The sequence below is a fragment of the Ptychodera flava genome (genome assembly GCF_041260155.1).
Source record: "Ptychodera flava strain L36383 chromosome 3 unlocalized genomic scaffold, AS_Pfla_20210202 Scaffold_27__1_contigs__length_13241970_pilon, whole genome shotgun sequence".
In the NCBI taxonomy this organism is placed as follows: Eukaryota; Metazoa; Hemichordata; class Enteropneusta; family Ptychoderidae; genus Ptychodera; species Ptychodera flava.
This window is the reverse complement of record NW_027248281.1, coordinates 1,646,551-1,666,009: the sequence shown is the minus strand read 5'-3', so window position 1 is coordinate 1,666,009 and position 19,459 is coordinate 1,646,551. Positions and strand designations below refer to the sequence as shown.

At 33.7% G+C, this 19,459-nt stretch overlaps 1 protein-coding gene across 10 annotated transcripts in view; it reads left to right on the top strand.

Moving 5' to 3' along the window:
• The window catches only part of LOC139126542 (protein Aster-B-like), a 123,442-nt gene that overhangs the window by 6,171 nt on the left and 97,812 nt on the right, over positions 1 to 19,459 (top strand). For 2 of the 10 annotated variants that reach the window (XM_070692606.1, XM_070692604.1), the window contains exon 1: positions 18,070 to 18,195. The exons of the other annotated variants lie outside the window; for them this stretch is intronic. In XM_070692606.1, coding sequence (XP_070548707.1) covers positions 18,143 to 18,195 — 53 coding nt within the window. In that variant the 5' untranslated portion in view covers positions 18,070 to 18,142. Of the gene's footprint in view, positions 1 to 18,069; positions 18,196 to 19,459 lie in introns of those variants that run through there. 10 annotated transcript variants of the gene reach the window in all.

Sequence of the window (19,459 nt, the reverse complement as noted above, 5' to 3'; positions counted from 1 at the left end):
TGCAGCATTCTGTACGGATTGTAATTTTTGTAGTTGGTAGCGACTGATTCCATATAGCAAGCTGTTGCAGTAGTCTAAACGCGATGTTACAAACGCGTGAACTAATTTCTCAGTTGTCGGAGTATCTATCAGGGAGCGAATTTTCCCTATTCTATGTAAGGCAAAATACGCCGATTTACATATGTTGTTTATTTGACTCGTCATGAAACCGTCCGAGTCAAACGCGACACCAAGATTTTGTATCGTACAAGATGGAAGTATTTCTAACTCTCCAATTTTGAAACTATCGATGGCAATCTGTATCTTTCTTGAAACGTGATGAAAAGTGAATCACTTCTGTTTTATCATCATTCAATACCAGCGTGTTTGATTTCATCCATCTACGTAAATCCTCAACACACTGTTCAGGGCCAGAAAATTACGCTGGTCCGAGGTCCCGGACCAGTGATTTTTTATCCCGGACCAGTATAAAATTACCCCTTAAAGTCCGCGGACCAGTAGAAACGGGAGTCAATTTACTTCGCAAGGGAGTTTCCAGTGTTTTTCCAAGATTGTGTTCTTGTGTCTTTTGACGCAAAATTGGAAACTACCGGTACGTCCCCCAAAATACGGGAGTAACTGGGACGCACTAAAATCAGGCCTAGAATTTCACTGACACCAAGAGTCCATTGTGAGACTACGTCTTCTAGCTACGAAATCAGTTACTCTGTAGCGATTCATGATATGAGCAAGGCGATGTGCGTCCACTATGCACTAGCCACTGCACTGGGCCATGAACTCATCTTACATGTAAAATGTAACGTGGCAAAAACCAGACCGTAGTCTCACCTAAAAATATCAGCAACCCCAAAATTGTGTGAAATATTATATCTCTGTCTATCAAAGTAGTATTTTGCAGTAAATTTCTCTGGAAGGAGTCTCATTATAAGTTTCCGATCGTCCGTAGCAAGCAAGCAAGCTCAGAGTTTAGGAGGTCACTATGCTGACTTCCTTATATAGTCAAGACCCCCTAGTTCGATTGTAGCTGACCTTAACAAGAACCGCCTAGCTTGTCAAAACAGCTTTATGGCAATTTGCTATTGATATCAAAGTAAAAAGTTCTTCTCAGATATTTGGTGTTTTCAACCTTTTTTAGCATTTTAAATGGAAAAGAATCAATCGCTGGGCAATTATAAAATGAACTTTACAGCTATAGTAAAAATAAAATGTTAAGTGTGTGTACCAGAACTTGAGAAGTCTACCAAGTAAATGTTTATGCAGAGTGTCTATATTACTTTGACTTTGTTTGTACCGTCTATTTACTGTCTGTTCTGTGCTGTTTTGTGTCTATGTTTACAACTATTGTCTTACAAATTTTGACCTAGTGTTATTGGATTATGGATTGGTATGATTGCGATTATTTAACAAAGATTGACAGTTTTAGCTGTATGTAAATCCCAAGCAAATCTGATAGAAATGCAAATATAACATGAGTACGAGAAATGAATCATTCTCGTATTGTTATGCAAATTTTTGAGGACCAGTGGATTTTATCATGGGACCAGTGAAAAAAAACAGGTCACTGGTCCTGGGACCAGTGGGAAAAAAGGGAAATTTTCAGGCCCTGCTGTTCTATATCTACTATAGCATCATCAGGCGTGTTACAGACTGCGTATATTCCGGAATCATCCGCATATAAGGTGTAATCTAAATCATGAGATGAAATGATATCGTCGAGCGGTGCTGTATATAGTGTACTTTATATACTTTATGAATGAAGCCTGTTCACATAAATATTCCGATATTTATGCGCATGGCGTAATAAAGTAAAGCCTCAAAATTTGAGGTTTTAGTAGTATTAGTAAAATTCTGGGCATGGGTATATGATAAATTGGTTATTACCCTATATCGCCTGTTCCTTGTGTCGTATCAGCATTCGTGTCATTTGTGCTGCATCAGACACTCGACTTCGTCTCGTGTCTGACGCAGCAAAAATGACACTCATGCTGATACGACACAGGAATAGGCGATATTAGGTAATAACCTCTAAGTATTACCAGCAAAAACTGAGATATTAAATTTTTCTGTTGATTACAGACTTTTAAGTAAGACAAACATGATGTGAATTATAAGTAGCACCTTGACAGCTTGATGAATGGGATCCCTGAATGTCATTGTATTGTTCTAAAAATACTTTTAGGAAGCCCTTGATTTTCCAATTATTTTACAAGTTTGTAATAAGCAAATTTCAGATTCACTACATGTACATGTACATGTATGTATGCCATAGCAGTATTTTCTCCAGATTTCTCTCATAAAATGGAATTTCACCCTTTGCTTGAAAATTTTGGAGCAACTTGGTTATGATTTAAAGGTGTTGGAAAGGCTATTTTTGCACCAATTCTTTTCTCAGAGTTAATGTCAAGTTTCAAGTGTTAGAATCAAGATATTTAGTTCAAATTTTCAGGATAACTCCCTTAGTTAATATTTTCTCCAAAAAATATAAAAATTGTATATTTGCAGCCATGATTTTGAAATATGACACCAGTAAATATTAAAATTTAATTTTTCATATTTTTTTTACATATTTGAATTTCATAATAATTGGATAGTATTAATATTACCAAATTAGTTATAAATATGTTGACACTATTTATTGTAAGATTTGTACGGCAGGATTTGTAAATAAAATTTGTTTTTATGATTTTACATGGGTTTATATATCAAAAAATTATAAAAAATTCTTTCAAATTTCAAAATGTGATTTTTCAAAAAGTACTTCAAATACAGGAAAATTGTGCCGTACAAATCTTATCTGTAACCTTGTTAATAGGCTGTAAAAATTCCATGTCCATATCTCATTTCAAAGTTTGATTAAATTGGTATACAATTATGTAGGAAAACTGTTATTCTGTCAAAATGTTGAAAACAAGCCATATTTGCACCCCCCTTTTGAAGTCATGGAGCAGTAAACCTCTTTGATTCTCAAAGAATCTAAAAATGCATTTACAATAGCAGTCACTCACTCTGAATGCCAGCACCACCTTGTCAAACTTTCCTGAAAAACAGCAAATAATGACTTTCCCTTTTCAAACATTTTATTAAAAGCTAGGGGACCTCTACCATAGTTACAGTGACGGCACCAATTATTTTGATGATGAGATACAGCTGGATATTGATACACTACCGAATTAGGTTTGTCAGTTTGCTCACAAATTTACCCTTTTAGTGGTCAACTTTTACAACTTTGCGCCAACATCAGACAGACTAAAACAGCAGGTGACGCAGCAAGATGTCTGTAAACTAATTTACTATGTAGTATGTTTATATCTTTACAGCAGCTATCAGTTTCAATGGTGACACACACAGAGACTGGTTGCCAAGTTTTACAAGCAGTTCAAATTCACGGAGAGGTGGTAAAAGAACGATGTTACTGCAAATTTAGACTCAGAGGACAGTGTTCTTTGTAGTTGAATATCAATAAAATTCATGACTTCAAAAAAAATCTAAAACTAACAACACAAATCGATCTGAAAGAATCAGAACGTTTGAGTAGCGATAGCAATGTCTGGAAGTCAGGGCTTTGAGTCAGCAACTTTCTAGTCTAATAAAACTCAGACAACGACATGTTCTGGTATTGCCAGCCATGGTGGGGCTTTGATACATACGCTGACACGTAATTAGCAGCTATCAGTTTCACTGGCGTAATGATCTGTACATTTGTACAAACAGACGTTGAACCAGACAAAAAACACAACATGGATGGCTCCCAGACGACACCAGCTGAAGTGAGAGAGAAGATTGTTCAGTTGTATTTTAAACGGTCTGTCATTTTCAGAAATTGGTAAACGTTGTGGTGGTGTTTCAAAGCAAACGGCCAACAACATTGTTTTGCGGTACTTGAAAACTGGCATTTCCTGCCAGGCAAATCATCTGGAACATCGGTAAAAAACTGACTGCAAATGTTCTGGAGCATATTGAATACTACAAAAGTGTAAAACCAAGCATTTATAGGCGTGAGATACGGCAGAATTTACTGGTTCATGGGGTATGTACCGAAGAAACCCTTCCCTCCCTCTCCTCTACTGAAGTAGGCCCCGATGTCAGCTCATTGAGAAATGTGGTGTCATTCATTTGTTGATAACCAAAGTAAAGTTTGTTCATTTTACACATCACTCTATTATTTTTGAAGTCATGAACTTTATTGATATTCAACTACAAAGAACACTGTCCTCTGAGTCTAAATTTGCAGTAACATCGTTCTTTTACCACCTCTCCGTGAATTTGAACTGCTTGTAAAACTTGGCAACCAGTCTCTGTGTGTGTCACCATTGAAACTGATAGCTGCTGTAAAGATATAAACATACTACATAGTAAATTAGTTTACAGACATCTTGCTGCGTCACCTGCTGTTTTAGTCTGTCTGATGTTGGCGCAAAGTTGTAAAAGTTGACCACTAAAAGGGTAAATTTGTGAGCAAACTGACAAACCTAATTCGGTAGTGTATCAATATCCAGCTGTATCTCATCGTCAAAATAATTGGTGCCGTCACTGTACACTAAGGACTCCCCAACTTCTTCTTATTTGGTTAGTTTTTCAGAAGTTTTAACAGGCTATAACTCTGCAATGCCTTTGTGCCCAAGTGTCTAGTTTTTTTTATTCCACAGAGAATGTTGACTACTTTTATATTTTAATAGTTTTGTTGAAATTTATAACTGACGCTCTAGCCTTTCCAACCACCTTAAGGGGATTGTAATAAATTGTGCAAATATAAGTCGTGCAAATTAATCCTCTTTCTCCCAAGTGGTATTTGTTTCTATGGTTTGTGCATGGAGCCTGGTAGAAAGAGGATTACAATTATTCACAGTAATAGCAAATTAAGGTTATAGCGTTGATCAAATATCAAATAAAAGACAGTCTTAAGCTTTATCTCATCCTGCAAAGAGAAGCTTGTATCACTTGACTGTATAGCTACATATAGTGGATTACATCAACTGTATGATATAACATATCATAGACAGTAATTATGAAGTGGGTTACATCAACTGTATGATATAACATATCATAGACAGTAATTATGAAGTGGATTACATCAACTGTATGATATAACATATCATAGACAGTAATTATGAAGTGGATTACATCAACTGTATGATATAACATATCATAGACAGTAATTATGAAGTGGGTTACATCAACTGTATGATATAACATATCATAGACAGTAATTATGAAGTGGATTACATCAACTGTATGATATAACATATCATAGACAGTAATTATGAAGTGGATTACATCAACTGTATGATATAACATATCATAGACAGTAATTATGAAGTGGGTTACATCAACTGTATGATATAACATATCATAGACAGTAATTATGAAGTGGATTACATCAACTGTATGATATAACATATCATAGACAGTAATTATGAAGTGGATTACATCAACTGTATGATATAACATATAATAGACAGTAATTATGAAGTGGATTACATCAACTGTATGATATAACATATCATAGACAGTAATTATGAAGTGGATTACATCAACTGTATGATATAACATATCATAGACAGTAATTATGAAGTGGATTACATCAACTGTATGATATAACATATCATAGACAGTAATTATGAAGTGGATTACATCAACTGTATGATATAACATATCATAGACAGTAATTATGAAGTGGATTACATCAACTGTATGATATAACATATCATAGACAGTAATTATGAAGTGGATTACATCAACTGTATGATATAACATATCATAGACAGTAATTATGAAGTGGATTACATCAACTGTATGATGTAACATATCATAGACAGTAATTATGAAGTGGATTACATCAACTGTATGATATAACATATCATAGACAGTAATTATGAAGTGGATTACATCAACTGTATGATATAACATATCATAGACAGTAATTATGAAGGGTTACATCAACTGTATGATATAACATATCATAGACAGTAATTATGAAGTGGATTACATCAACTGTATGATATAACATATCATAGACAGTAATTATGAAGTGGTTACATCAACTGTATGATATAACATATCATAGACAGTAATTATGAAGTGGATTACATCAACTGTATGATATAACATATCATAGACAGTAATTATGAAGTGGATTACATCAACTGTATGATATAACATATCATAGACAGTAATTATGAAGTGGATTACATCAACTGTATGATATAACATATCATAGACAGTACTTATGAAGTGGATTACATCAACTGTATGATATAACATATCATAGACAGTAATTATGAAGTGGGTTACATCAACTGTATGATATAACATATCATAGACAGTAATTATGAAGTGGATTACATCAACTGTATGATATAACATATCATAGACAGTAATTATGAAGTGGATTACATCAACTGTATGATATAACATATCATAGACAGTAATTATGAAGTGGATTACATCAACTGTATGATATAACATATCATAGACAGTAATTATGAAGTGGATTACATCAACTGTATGATATAACATATCATAGACAGTAATTATGAAGTGGATTACATCAACTGTATGATATAACATATCATAGACAGTAATTATGAAGTGGATTACATCAACTGTATGATATAACATATCATAGACAGTAATTATGAAGTGGATTACATCAACTGTATGATATAACATATCATAGACAGTAATTATGAAGTGGATTACATCAACTGTATGATATAACATATCATAGACAGTAATTATGAAGTGGATTACATCAACTGTATGATATAACATATCATAGACAGTAATTATGAAGTGGATTACATCAACTGTATGATATAACATATCATAGACAGTAATTATGAAGTGGATTACATCAACTGTATGATATAACATATCATAGACAGTAATTATGAAGTGGATTACATCAACTGTATGATATAACATATCATAGACAGTAATTATGAAGTGGATTACATCAACTGTATGATATAACATATCATAGACAGTAATTATGAAGTGGGTTACATCAACTGTATGATATAACATATCATAGACAGTAATTATGAAGTGGGTTACATCAACTGTATGATATAACATATCATAGACAGTAATTATGAAGTGGGTTACATCAACTGTATGATATAACATATCATAGACAGTAATTATGAAGTGGGTTACATCAACTGTATGATATAACATATCATAGACAGTAATTATGAAGTGGATTACATCAACTGTATGATATAACATATCATAGACAGTAATTATGAAGTGGGTTACATCAACTGTATGATATAACATATCATAGACAGTAATTATGAAGTGGGTTACATCAACTGTATGATATAACATATCATAGACAGTAATTATGAAGTGGATTACATCAACTGTATGATATAACATATCATAGACAGTAATTATGAAGTGGATTACATCAACTGTATGATATAACATATCATAGACAGTAATTATGAAGTGGATTACATCAACTGTATGATATAACATATCATAGACAGTAATTATGAAGTGGATTACATCAACTGTATGATATAACATATCATAGACAGTAATTATGAAGTGGATTACATCAACTGTATGATATAACATATCATAGACAGTAATTATGAAGTGGGTTACATCAACTGTATGATATAACATATCATAGACAGTAATATGAAGTGGATTACATCAACTGTATGATATAACATATCATAGACAGTAATTATGAAGTGGGTTACATCAACTGTATGATATAACATATCATAGACAGTAATTATGAAGTGGATTACATCAACTGTATGATATAACATATCATAGACAGTAATTATGAAGTGGATTACATCAACTGTATGATATAACATATCATAGACAGTAATTATGAAGTGGGTTACATCAACTGTATGATATAACATATCATAGACAGTAATTATGAAGTGGATTACATCAACTGTATATCATAGACAGTAATTATGAAGTGGATTACATCAACTGTATGATATAACATATCATAGACAGTAATTATGAAGTGGATTACATCAACTGTATGATATAACATATCATAGACAGTAATTATGAAGTGGATACATCAACTGTATGATATAACATATCATAGACAGTAATTATGAAGTGGATTACATCAACTGTATGATATAACATATCATAGACAGTAATTATGAAGTGGATTACATCAACTGTATGATATAACATATCATAGACAGTAATTATGAAGTGGATTACATCAACTGTATGATATAACATATCATAGACAGTAATTATGAAGTGGGTTTACATCAACTGTATGATGTAACATATCATAGACAGTAATTATGAAGTGGATTACATCAACTGTATGATATAACATATCATAGACAGTAATTATGAAGTGGATTACATCAACTGTATGATATAACATATCATAGACAGTAATTATGAAGTGGGTTACATCAACTGTATGATATAACATATCATAGACAGTAATTATGAAGTGGATTACATCAACTGTATGATATAACATATCATAGACAGTAATTATGAAGTGGATTACATCAACTGTATGATATAACATATCATAGCAGTAATTATGAAGTGGATTACATCAACTGTATGATATAACATATCATAGACAGTAATTATGAAGTGGATTACATCAACTGTATGATATAACATATCATAGACAGTAATTATGAAGTGGGTTACATCAACTGTATGATATAACATATCATAGACAGTAATTATGAAGTGGGTTACATCAACTGTATGATATAACATATCATAGACAGTAATTATGAAGTGGATTACATCAACTGTATGATATAACATATCATAGACAGTAATTATGAAGTGGATTACATCAACTGTATGATATAACATATCATAGACAGTAATTATGAAGTGGATTACATCAACTGTATGATATAACATATCATAGACAGTAATTATGAAGTGGGTTACATCAACTGTATGATATAACATATCATAGACAGTAATTATGAAGTGGGTTACATCAACTGTATGATATAACATATCATAGACAGTAATTATGAAGTGGGTTACATCAACTGTATGATATAACATATCATAGATATATAGACAGTAATATGAAGTGGGTTACATCAACTGTATGATATAACATATCATAGACAGTAATTATGAAGTGGATTACATCAACTGTATGATATAACATATCATAGACAGTAATTATGAAGTGGGTTACATCAACTGTATGATATAACATATCATAGCAGTAATTATGAAGTGGATTACATCAACTGTATGATATAACATATCATAGACAGTAATTATGAAGTGGATTACATCAACTGTATGATATAACATATCATAGACAGTAATTATGAAGTGGGTTACATCAACTGTATGATATAACATATCATAGACAGTAATTATGAAGTGGGTTACATCAACTGTATGATATAACATATCATAGACAGTAATTATGAAGTGGATTACATCAACTGTATGATATAACATATCATAGACAGTAATTATGAAGTGGGTTACATCAACTGTATGATATAACATATCATAGACAGTAATTATGAAGTGGGTTACATCAACTGTATGATATAACATATCATAGACAGTAATTATGAAGTGGGTTACATCAACTGTATGATATAACATATCATAGACAGTAATTATGAAGTGGGTTACATCAACTGTATGATATAACATATCATAGACAGTAATTATGAAGTGGGTTACATCAACTGTATGATATAACATATCATAGACAGTAATTATGAAGTGGGTTACATCAACTGTATGATATAACATATCATAGACAGTAATTATGAAGTGGGTTACATCAACTGTATGATATAACATATCATAGACAGTAATTATGAAGTGGATTACATCAACTGTATGATATAACATATCATAGACAGTAATTATGAAGTGGGTTACATCAACTGTATATCATAGACAGTAATTATGAAGTGGGTTACATCAACTGTATGATATAACATATCATAGACAGTAATTATGAAGTGGGTTACATCAACTGTATGATATAACATATCATAGACAGTAATTATGAAGTGGGATTACATCAACTGTATGATATAACATATCATAGACAGTAATATGAAGTGGGTTACATCAACTGTATGATATAACATATCATAGACAGTAATTATGAAGTGGATTACATCAACTGTATGATATAACATATCATAGACAGTAATTATGAAGTGGATTACATCAACTGTATGATATAACATATCATAGACAGTAATTATGAAGTGGGTTACATCAACTGTATGATATAACATATCATAGACAGTAATTATGAAGTGGGTTACATCAACTGTATGATATAACATATCATAGACAGTAATTATGAAGTGGGTTACATCAACTGTATGATATAACATATCATAGACAGTAATTATGAAGTGGGTTACATCAACTGTATGATATAACATATCATAGACAGTAATTATGAAGTGGATTACATCAACTGTATGATATAACATATCATAGACAGTAATTATGAAGTGGATTACATCAACTGTATGATATAACATATCATAGACAGTAATTATGAAGTGGATTACATCAACTGTATGATATAACATATCATAGACAGTAATTATGAAGTGGATTACATCAACTGTATGATATAACATATCATAGACAGTAATTATGAAGTGGGTTACATCAACTGTATGATATAACATATCATAGACAGTAATTATGAAGTGGGTTACATCAACTGTATGATATAACATATCATAGACAGTAATTATGAAGTGGGTTACATCAACTGTATGATATAACATATCATAGACAGTAATTATGAAGTGGGTTACATCAACTGTATGATATAACATATCATAGACAGTAATTATGAAGTGGGTTACATCAACTGTATGATGTAACATATCATAGGCAGTAATTATGAAGTGGGTTACATTAACTGTATGATGTAAACATATCATAGACCGTAATTATGAAGTGGGTTACATCAACTGTATGATATAACATATCATAGACAGTAATTATGAAGTGGGTTACATCAACTGTATGATATAACATATCATAGACAGTAATTATGAAGTGGATTACATCAACTGTATGATATAACATATCATAGGCAGTAATTATGAAGTGGGTTACATCAACTGTATGATATAACATATCATAGACAGTAATTATGAAGTGGATTACATCAACTGTATGATATAACATATCATAGGCAGTAATTATGAAGTGGATTACATCAACTGTATGATATAACATATCAATAGACAGTAATTATGAAGTGGATTACATCAACTGTATGATATAACATATCATAGACAGTAATTATGAAGTGGTTACATCAACTGTATGATATAACATATCATAGACAGTAATTATGAAGTGGGTTACATCAACTGTATGATATAACATATCATAGACAGTAATTATGAAGTGGGTTACATCAACTGTATGATATAACATATCATAGACAGTAATTATGAAGTGGGTTACATCAACTGTATGATATAACATATCATAGACAGTAATTATGAAGTGGATTACATCAACTGTATGATATAACATATCATAGACAGTAATTATGAAGTGGATTACATCAACTGTATGATATAACATATCATAGACAGTAATTATGAAGTGGATTACATCAACTGTATGATATAACATATCATAGACAGTAATTATGAAGTGGATTACATCAACTGTATGATATAACATATCATAGACAGTATTATGAAGTGGGTTACATCAACTGTATGATATAACATATCCATAGACAGTAATTATGAAGTGGATTACATCAACTGTATGATATAACAATATAATTATGAAGTGGGTTACATCAACTGTATGATATAACATATCATAGACAGTAATTATGAAGTGGGTTACATCAACTGTATGATATAACATATCATAGACAGTAATTATGAAGTGGGTTACATTAACTGTATGATATAACATATCATAGACAGTAATTATGAAGTGGATTACATCAACTGTATGATATAACATATCATAGACAGTAATTATGAAGTGGGTTACATCAACTGTATGATGTAACATATCATAGACCGTAATTATGAAGTGGGTTACATCAACTGTATGATTAACATATCATAGACAGTAATATGAAGTGGGTTACATCAACTGTATGATATAACATATCATAGACAGTAATTATGAAGTGGGTTACATCAACTGTATGATATAACATATCTTATCACATGAACTGGCCCGTATCTCCACCTGTGTGACGTACACCAGCACAGATAAGAAATCCGTATTACCCCTGTTGTACGTCATCATATTACCCCTGTTGCACGTCATCAACCGGAACTTTTTTCCTGCATGGTACCTTTCTACCTGCACGTCGAGACGCGACGAACACAGACCGATTTGTCGTGATCGATGCCGTGCTTTCATGACAATTTTACAAAAAAGGTGACCCGACAAATCCGCACATGGAAACATAGACGGCATGTCCAACGAACTTTCGAGCCGCAAAAACTATAGCTATTACCGAGAATCGAATGGGGATACCGTTGATCGTTTTTTAATGGCTCAGTAACGTCGCGTCGCGGCTATAGACAGCTTATGTCTTCGCTACAGCCTTACGCTGAGGGTTTGATTCCGAGCTACATTACGGAATTCTTGACCGCGGAGTGACGTCACTTTCACCTCACGCACGCGAGTGAGGTGAATTGGGATTTGACTATACAGGACAGTGAACAATGCTGAAATTATGTGACAAAGGACAGAACTTTGTGTTTATCATCGACATAATGTTGAAACTTTGAATACTGGTGTAAAGGTTGTAAAATCTACACTTCAATATTTTGTTCTCAAGGCAGTGTGACGCAAAAATGACGTGAAAAACCCGTAAGTTTCCGGATGTCCGCGGTCAAGAATTGTTTGTGTGATGAAGGACATTTATCGTTGTTAGTCGAATGACTTTATGCTTTGCCTCCTATGTCGCTTTCCCGAAGATTATACTGTACTCATTTATTCAGTTGAACCTACGTTGAGGTGTAGATTTCAGGTTTATCGCCAACCGGGATCGCCAGGTACTTTACAGGTACGACTTCCACATTGAGCCTTGCCTTTACGACTCGACTGGAATCCGATGTATTTCGAGAGTTGACTCAGACAACACACACATCAGAACGGAGTTTCCGTCAAGTAATAAAATTAGGATGTATCTTCGGGCGAGATATGTGTCACTGCAAACATCAAAGTCCGTCAGACGAAAACATAGACGACCGAGATCGGAATCCGATTTGACACCGGCGGAGACCGGTGACGGCAGCGTTGTGGCCACACACAAAACAAACATGCGATGTGGCCTACTATTTGTGTCATCGAATTGAATCTTTCGCGCTCGCCAAAGTCTAAAACTTGTGTGATTTTTTTCAAAAGCCACAGCATCTCTAAGAATGAGAAATACTGTTTCGATCATGTCGTTGCATTTTACTTCATAAATCTATTCGTAAATATTCTAAATACTATGGCTATCCGTCGCTAGCGCAGTGAAAGCCATAGACGACTTGCCGCGCCTGGCATCGACAGCGCGAGACAATGATTGACACGTTCACGTGACCGAATCCGTATGTCTGATTGGTAGAAATACCGTTCCATGTATCAAAATTTGAACTTAATGGGATTTATGAATGAAAGTATCTGCTGGGTGACGGGCCGCTTTACCCGTTAAATGAAAGTGATCCGCGTAAATAAAAGACGAATCGCGACGAAATTCATGCAATTTGTTACAATAATTTTGATTCCTCTACGTCAAAAGAAAAATAAGAAGACTGTTCATGTGATAAATATATAATCCCATGGTATTTTTCTCTGTTTGACGTCATCGTACACTCGTGTTTTTCGCGGAGCCGCACAACTTCTCGCCTTCGGCTCGAAGTTGTACGGCTCCGCGAAAAACACTCGTATACGATGACGTCAAACAGAGAAAAATACCATGGGATTATATATAAATAGGCAGTAATTATGAAGTGGATTACATCAACTGTATGATATAACATATCATAGACAGTAATTATGAAGTGGGTTACATCAACTGTATGATATAACATATCATAGACAGTAATTATGAAGTGGATTACATCAACTGTATGATATAACATATCATAGGCAGTAATTATGAAGTGGATTACATCAACTGTATGATATAACATATCATAGACAGTAATTATGAAGTGGATTACATCAACTGTATGATATAACATATCATAGACAGTAATTATGAAGTGGATTACATCAACTGTATGATATAACATATCATAGACAGTAATTATGAAGTGGATTACATCAACTGTATGATATAACATATCATAGACAGTAATTATGAAGTGGGTTACATCAACTGTATGATGTAACATATCATAGACAGTAATTATGAAGTGGGTTACATCAACTGTATGATATAACATATCATAGACAGTAATTATGAAGTGGATAACATAAACTGTATGATATAACATATCATAGACAGTAATTATGAAGTGGATTACATCAACTGTATGATATAACTTATCATAGACAGTAATCATGAAGTGAAATGCCTGCATTTGTGATTATTTGACGGCGGATTTTGATTAGATGGAGGAATTTGTACAATTGCATGTCCTTGAGAAAACACAGCCAGAGGCCATAGAACATCAGAAATAATGAAGCATTGCAATTACAGCTTAAAAATAGTATGAGTATTGACTGCAAGGACAGGTTGCATCAAAGAAACTTCAATGAAGGATACAGTGTTCTTTGCTATAAACCTTCCAGAGAGTGTCTATAGAATTTTATTGATTGTGATTGTGACATGAAAAATCTAGTCATGAATACATTAAGGCTCGGTGCGTGTATTATGATAATGTGAAGTTATTATGAAAATGTCATAAAGCATGCAGCAGGGCATTGGCACATCAACTTATCACCTGACACGTACACTAGAGACAGCTACTATATGTATGGTGCTCAGCTGATACCCACCTTAGAACATCTTACATCACAGAGTAATGTCCATTTTCATTCAAGTTCACAATATTTCAATGAATCTTAAACACTAGCATTGAGTGCAAATGAATACTGTATGTGCATTTGACAGCCTATGAAATTACATACAGATTGTGAGACAAATTTCTACAATTATCTATAGGTTCATATGCCTAGCATCCACAGTGAATATGCAGAGGCATGCACTATGGATGGGAACCACAGAAATAACTGAAAGAGTATCTTTAAACATTGTTAAAGGGATGTCATTTGTCAATCTGTAATAGTGCTACATTTACAAATAGACTTCATAGTGAAACATCTGCCATATATTCAATATGTAATTATTATTGCTGAGAGAGTTTGTTCAAAAAAGAGCAGCTCTGTATCTAGCATTTGTTGATGAAATGTAAAGAGGCTAAGGACTTGTTGTTGTCGTTATATTTCTCATTTGGGAAAGGCATTCAAGGGAAGAGAGGAATTCTATGCTATATCATCAGTGCCTGTCAGACTTTATCGTCAATGCCTGTTGTAAAATGAAAAATCAAGTCATGAATACATTAAGGCATGAAGGGGAGTTTTGCCCATGCTAAATAAAAAATAAGTGGAAGAGTTCAAAGGTAGAGTAGTATTGATAACTGTATGACTGGAAATGTGTATGGTTTGTTGTTTATGCGTCATCATATGTCAGTTTATATTTAGAAATGAAGTCAGTAAACTACCTGTATAAAATGATTTTACTTGATGCATCAAGTGTTGTGGCTACACAGCAGTTCATGGAAGAACAGTCAATATATTTAGCTGTGTATCTTTTTGCATATTTTTTCCCTGGTAGTCCACTTGGGCTACCATTTACCGAAGTTGGTAGCCCATTGACAATGGTTGGTAGCCTGTTCATATTCAGGGATATCTTTTTTTGTTAACCAGACAAGAAAAAGCTATTTTTCAAGATTCGGCCCATAAAGTGAATTTTCTAGTCATTTGATGTGAATATAGCACACCTTTAATACCCAAGGCAACAGGTATAATGGACGATAGTGATACTCAAAAGTTTGGTGACCTATTGACAACCCGTTTCACTCTCAGAGTTGTACGCAAATTTTGATAGTCGTCATGACAACGATACAACCTCAGCACAGAGACATACTGTAGCAGGGCTAAAAATATACCATGGGTTTCTGTAGGGAGGAGGCATAATTTCCTGTAATTGTGATTGATATATGATTATCAAAATGCAACGAAAATGCATTTTCATTGGCCATCATTTCCTTTGTCTGTCATTCGAGTAAGGCAGTTCAGATAAAGAAACTTTGTTGCAAAGTTCTGCCGCACTGTCATCTTCGTAATTTGCATAACAAAGTTATAGTCTGGCCTTTCTGTGTCCATCTGGGTTTGACTGTATTTAGCTGGTCCCAAAGTGACAGACCGCCCATGGCATGCATGGTACTGACTGAATTTCAAGTCCCAGGCTTTGGCAGTCCATGTGGCTACCATTTCATGGATTTTAGTAACCCCAGAGAAAAGTTGGTAGTCTGTGGATACGGGACTACCGCCAATTTCGAGCCCTGACTTTGCAACTTAAATTTGGCTGCCAAAAGTAAACATGTAAATGCTGGAAAGTAATTGATCAAATCCATCACCAAGGATAATACTGTAATGACATTTTCTGAGACAATATAGCTTAATAATTGGAATCCAAAATACATGTATCTCTCTTAAGATTGGGTGGTATTTTATGGGAAAGTGCAAAAAGATACAGCTAATTGAGCTTTAATTAATACAGTGTGAGCTTTAATTAATGCATGGGACTTTAATTAATTCAGTGGGCTGTAATTAATGCATAATAAATAATAGATTGATGTATTTCAAATATTTGCAACTTTATGTAGTTTGCTTCTCAAATTGGCAATGTGTGTGAAAACATCTGTGTATTTCCATATGTGTTTGTACAAATGGGTTGGTTTGTATCGCCATCACACGATCTCTTGGGTGTACTGAGTTGTAGAATACATTGTGTCCTTGTTATTCCAGAGTAGAACCATTTAAACCTCTGAGTGCTGTGTCACCATCTTACTTGATTCATACATTGGAGTTTTTCATTCACACACATACAATCTTGACCAAAGACAAGTGAAATTGTCCTTCAAAACAATTTTCATTATAAGCTTGGTAATTTTGTTTCTGTGTTTGGGAACAAAATAAGAACTTATCTTTAGCTTAGCTTTAGGCCAAAAAAAAATTGTGCTGTTCCAATAACCCTACCTACCCTATTTTTACTAGACCCTCGACTTTTTAGAGCTACATGTACATAGAGGCAGAAGTTGCATGCAAGAAATACAGAGAAAATCACACAGGAACTAGTGCAAAACCTATGATGTTATTCATCGTTACACATACGTGATAAACAGTATGATAGAACTGCTAACAGGTGCAGGGTTTGAACCTCTGAAAAATGTGTATATAAAAATACAATATTTTTTTACAAAAAATCCCTACCTACTTACTTACCCTATTTTTTAAAAATCGTGTTATCAGAACAGCACAATTTACTTTTTTTGGCCTGAGATAGCTTTCAGATTCAAAGTGTGCACTTAGAGATCCATTGCTAGATATCTATCTCTACATTCATCGTCTTTATCACCACTACCCATACATGTGTAAATCTGCTTGTCAAACTAACAATTTGACAAATTTTTATGCAATTGTCTATCGTATTTTCTGTAGTCTTGGCACCCAGTGCCTGCAGGTCAAACAAGTGTGTGTGTGAATCTGAATGATATCTGTTGGCAAGTTACATGTACTGCCATGAAAAGGAATAATATCATTCAGCTGGCAGAATTCATGGTCACTTATGATTCTGATATCAGCCATTGTGACGTACTTAGAGTATTTTCAGTTTCATCTGCCAGCACTTTGTAGCCAAAATATCCTGTAAGCGTAGGTTTAATGTATGCTGTATCGTATATCACTATATGTAACCAAAATTTTGCAGGTACTATATCATGACTTCAGTCTTTTAGAGTTTTAGATGTAGTGTGACCAGAGAGAGAGAGAGAGAGAGAGAGAGAGAGAGAGAGAGAGAGAGAGAGAACTTGAGTCATCACATGAATTACAGTAAGAAAATTTATTCAAAATTGGTTGGAGGATTGAAATGGCCATCTTCAAATTATTGTCTGTGTTAAATCAAGTCATACAATATGTCAGGTAAGGCTACTATTTTGAAAACTAACGTCGAGAATCAAATCACTTAGAGTTATCGCAGAATGAAAATTGAGGAAAGGTACCTCTTTGAAAAGTTCACATTCTTCATATCATCAGATGAAAACATACAAAATGGCAATATTTGAATAAATGGTATGGTGATCAATGGGAATTGCTCACAATTGTTGAAGTTTAACATTATTGATGAAGCAATGTGACAGCATTTATGTGATAGAATGTTGTGAATGAAACAAATTCTGATAGAAGTCAACTATGTTTCCTTTACTTTTTACATTAAATTGCATGAAACCATTGGCATTTGCTTGTATTTCATAAACACACACTGAGCAATGGTAGTGCCTGAGATCCATGGTTGACTGTTGTAATGTTTAAGTTACATATACAATAATGTTGAAATTGAAATCCCAGTATGCTTTCAGATGACTGACTGTCTACGTCAGCTCTGTTATAAATAGCAGTGTGTCATATTGATTAGACATGGTAAAAACAGATAGATTTGCATATTCTATGCCAACAAATTGTTCTGATGATTAACATGTTTAATACAATAACGTTACTGTAACTTTGTATGATACACTTATTGATTTTCATATTTCTATGCCAACAACAGTTTTAGATTTAATTAGAGCATCTTTATAATATTGAATGATCTTGTGACTAAGTGTTAAGTATTTGTAATGCTGAATTAGTGGTTGATCTGTTTTATCCCTGTTTGTCTCAATGGAGAAGATAATATCACAGTATGATAGATCCAAGACTTGAACTCATCATTACATCTGTTGTTTCATTATTTCAAAATCATATTGGTGTTTCATGTAGATACAGGTATACTGCAGTGCACAGTGAGCACACATACATCATGTACATGTCATCAATTATCTGAGAGATGTTTTTAAAGGGTCTATGACATGCCCCATACAACCAAACGTAAAATCACTCTTTGGGTCTTGAAGTTGGTTTACGTCACTGCCTTGCATTGAGTATTGCCTCCTGTGTCCAGATAAAAGGCAAGTAAAAGTTATGGGTGGGTGTGTACCCCTAACCCAACTCAGTCAACTTTTTGGGGGCTTTTCAAAGTTCAGCCAACCACTTAAACAGTCTTTCACACCTTCGCAAATCCCATGTCCATAAGGGTGTGAGGCAAGGGCTTCCTTTGCTCAGAATGTACACCCAGCGTGCAGCGTGCAAGAGAACACTGTAGTGACGGAATGTTTTAGTTTGCGTTTAGTGACATGGTTGTGTCAAA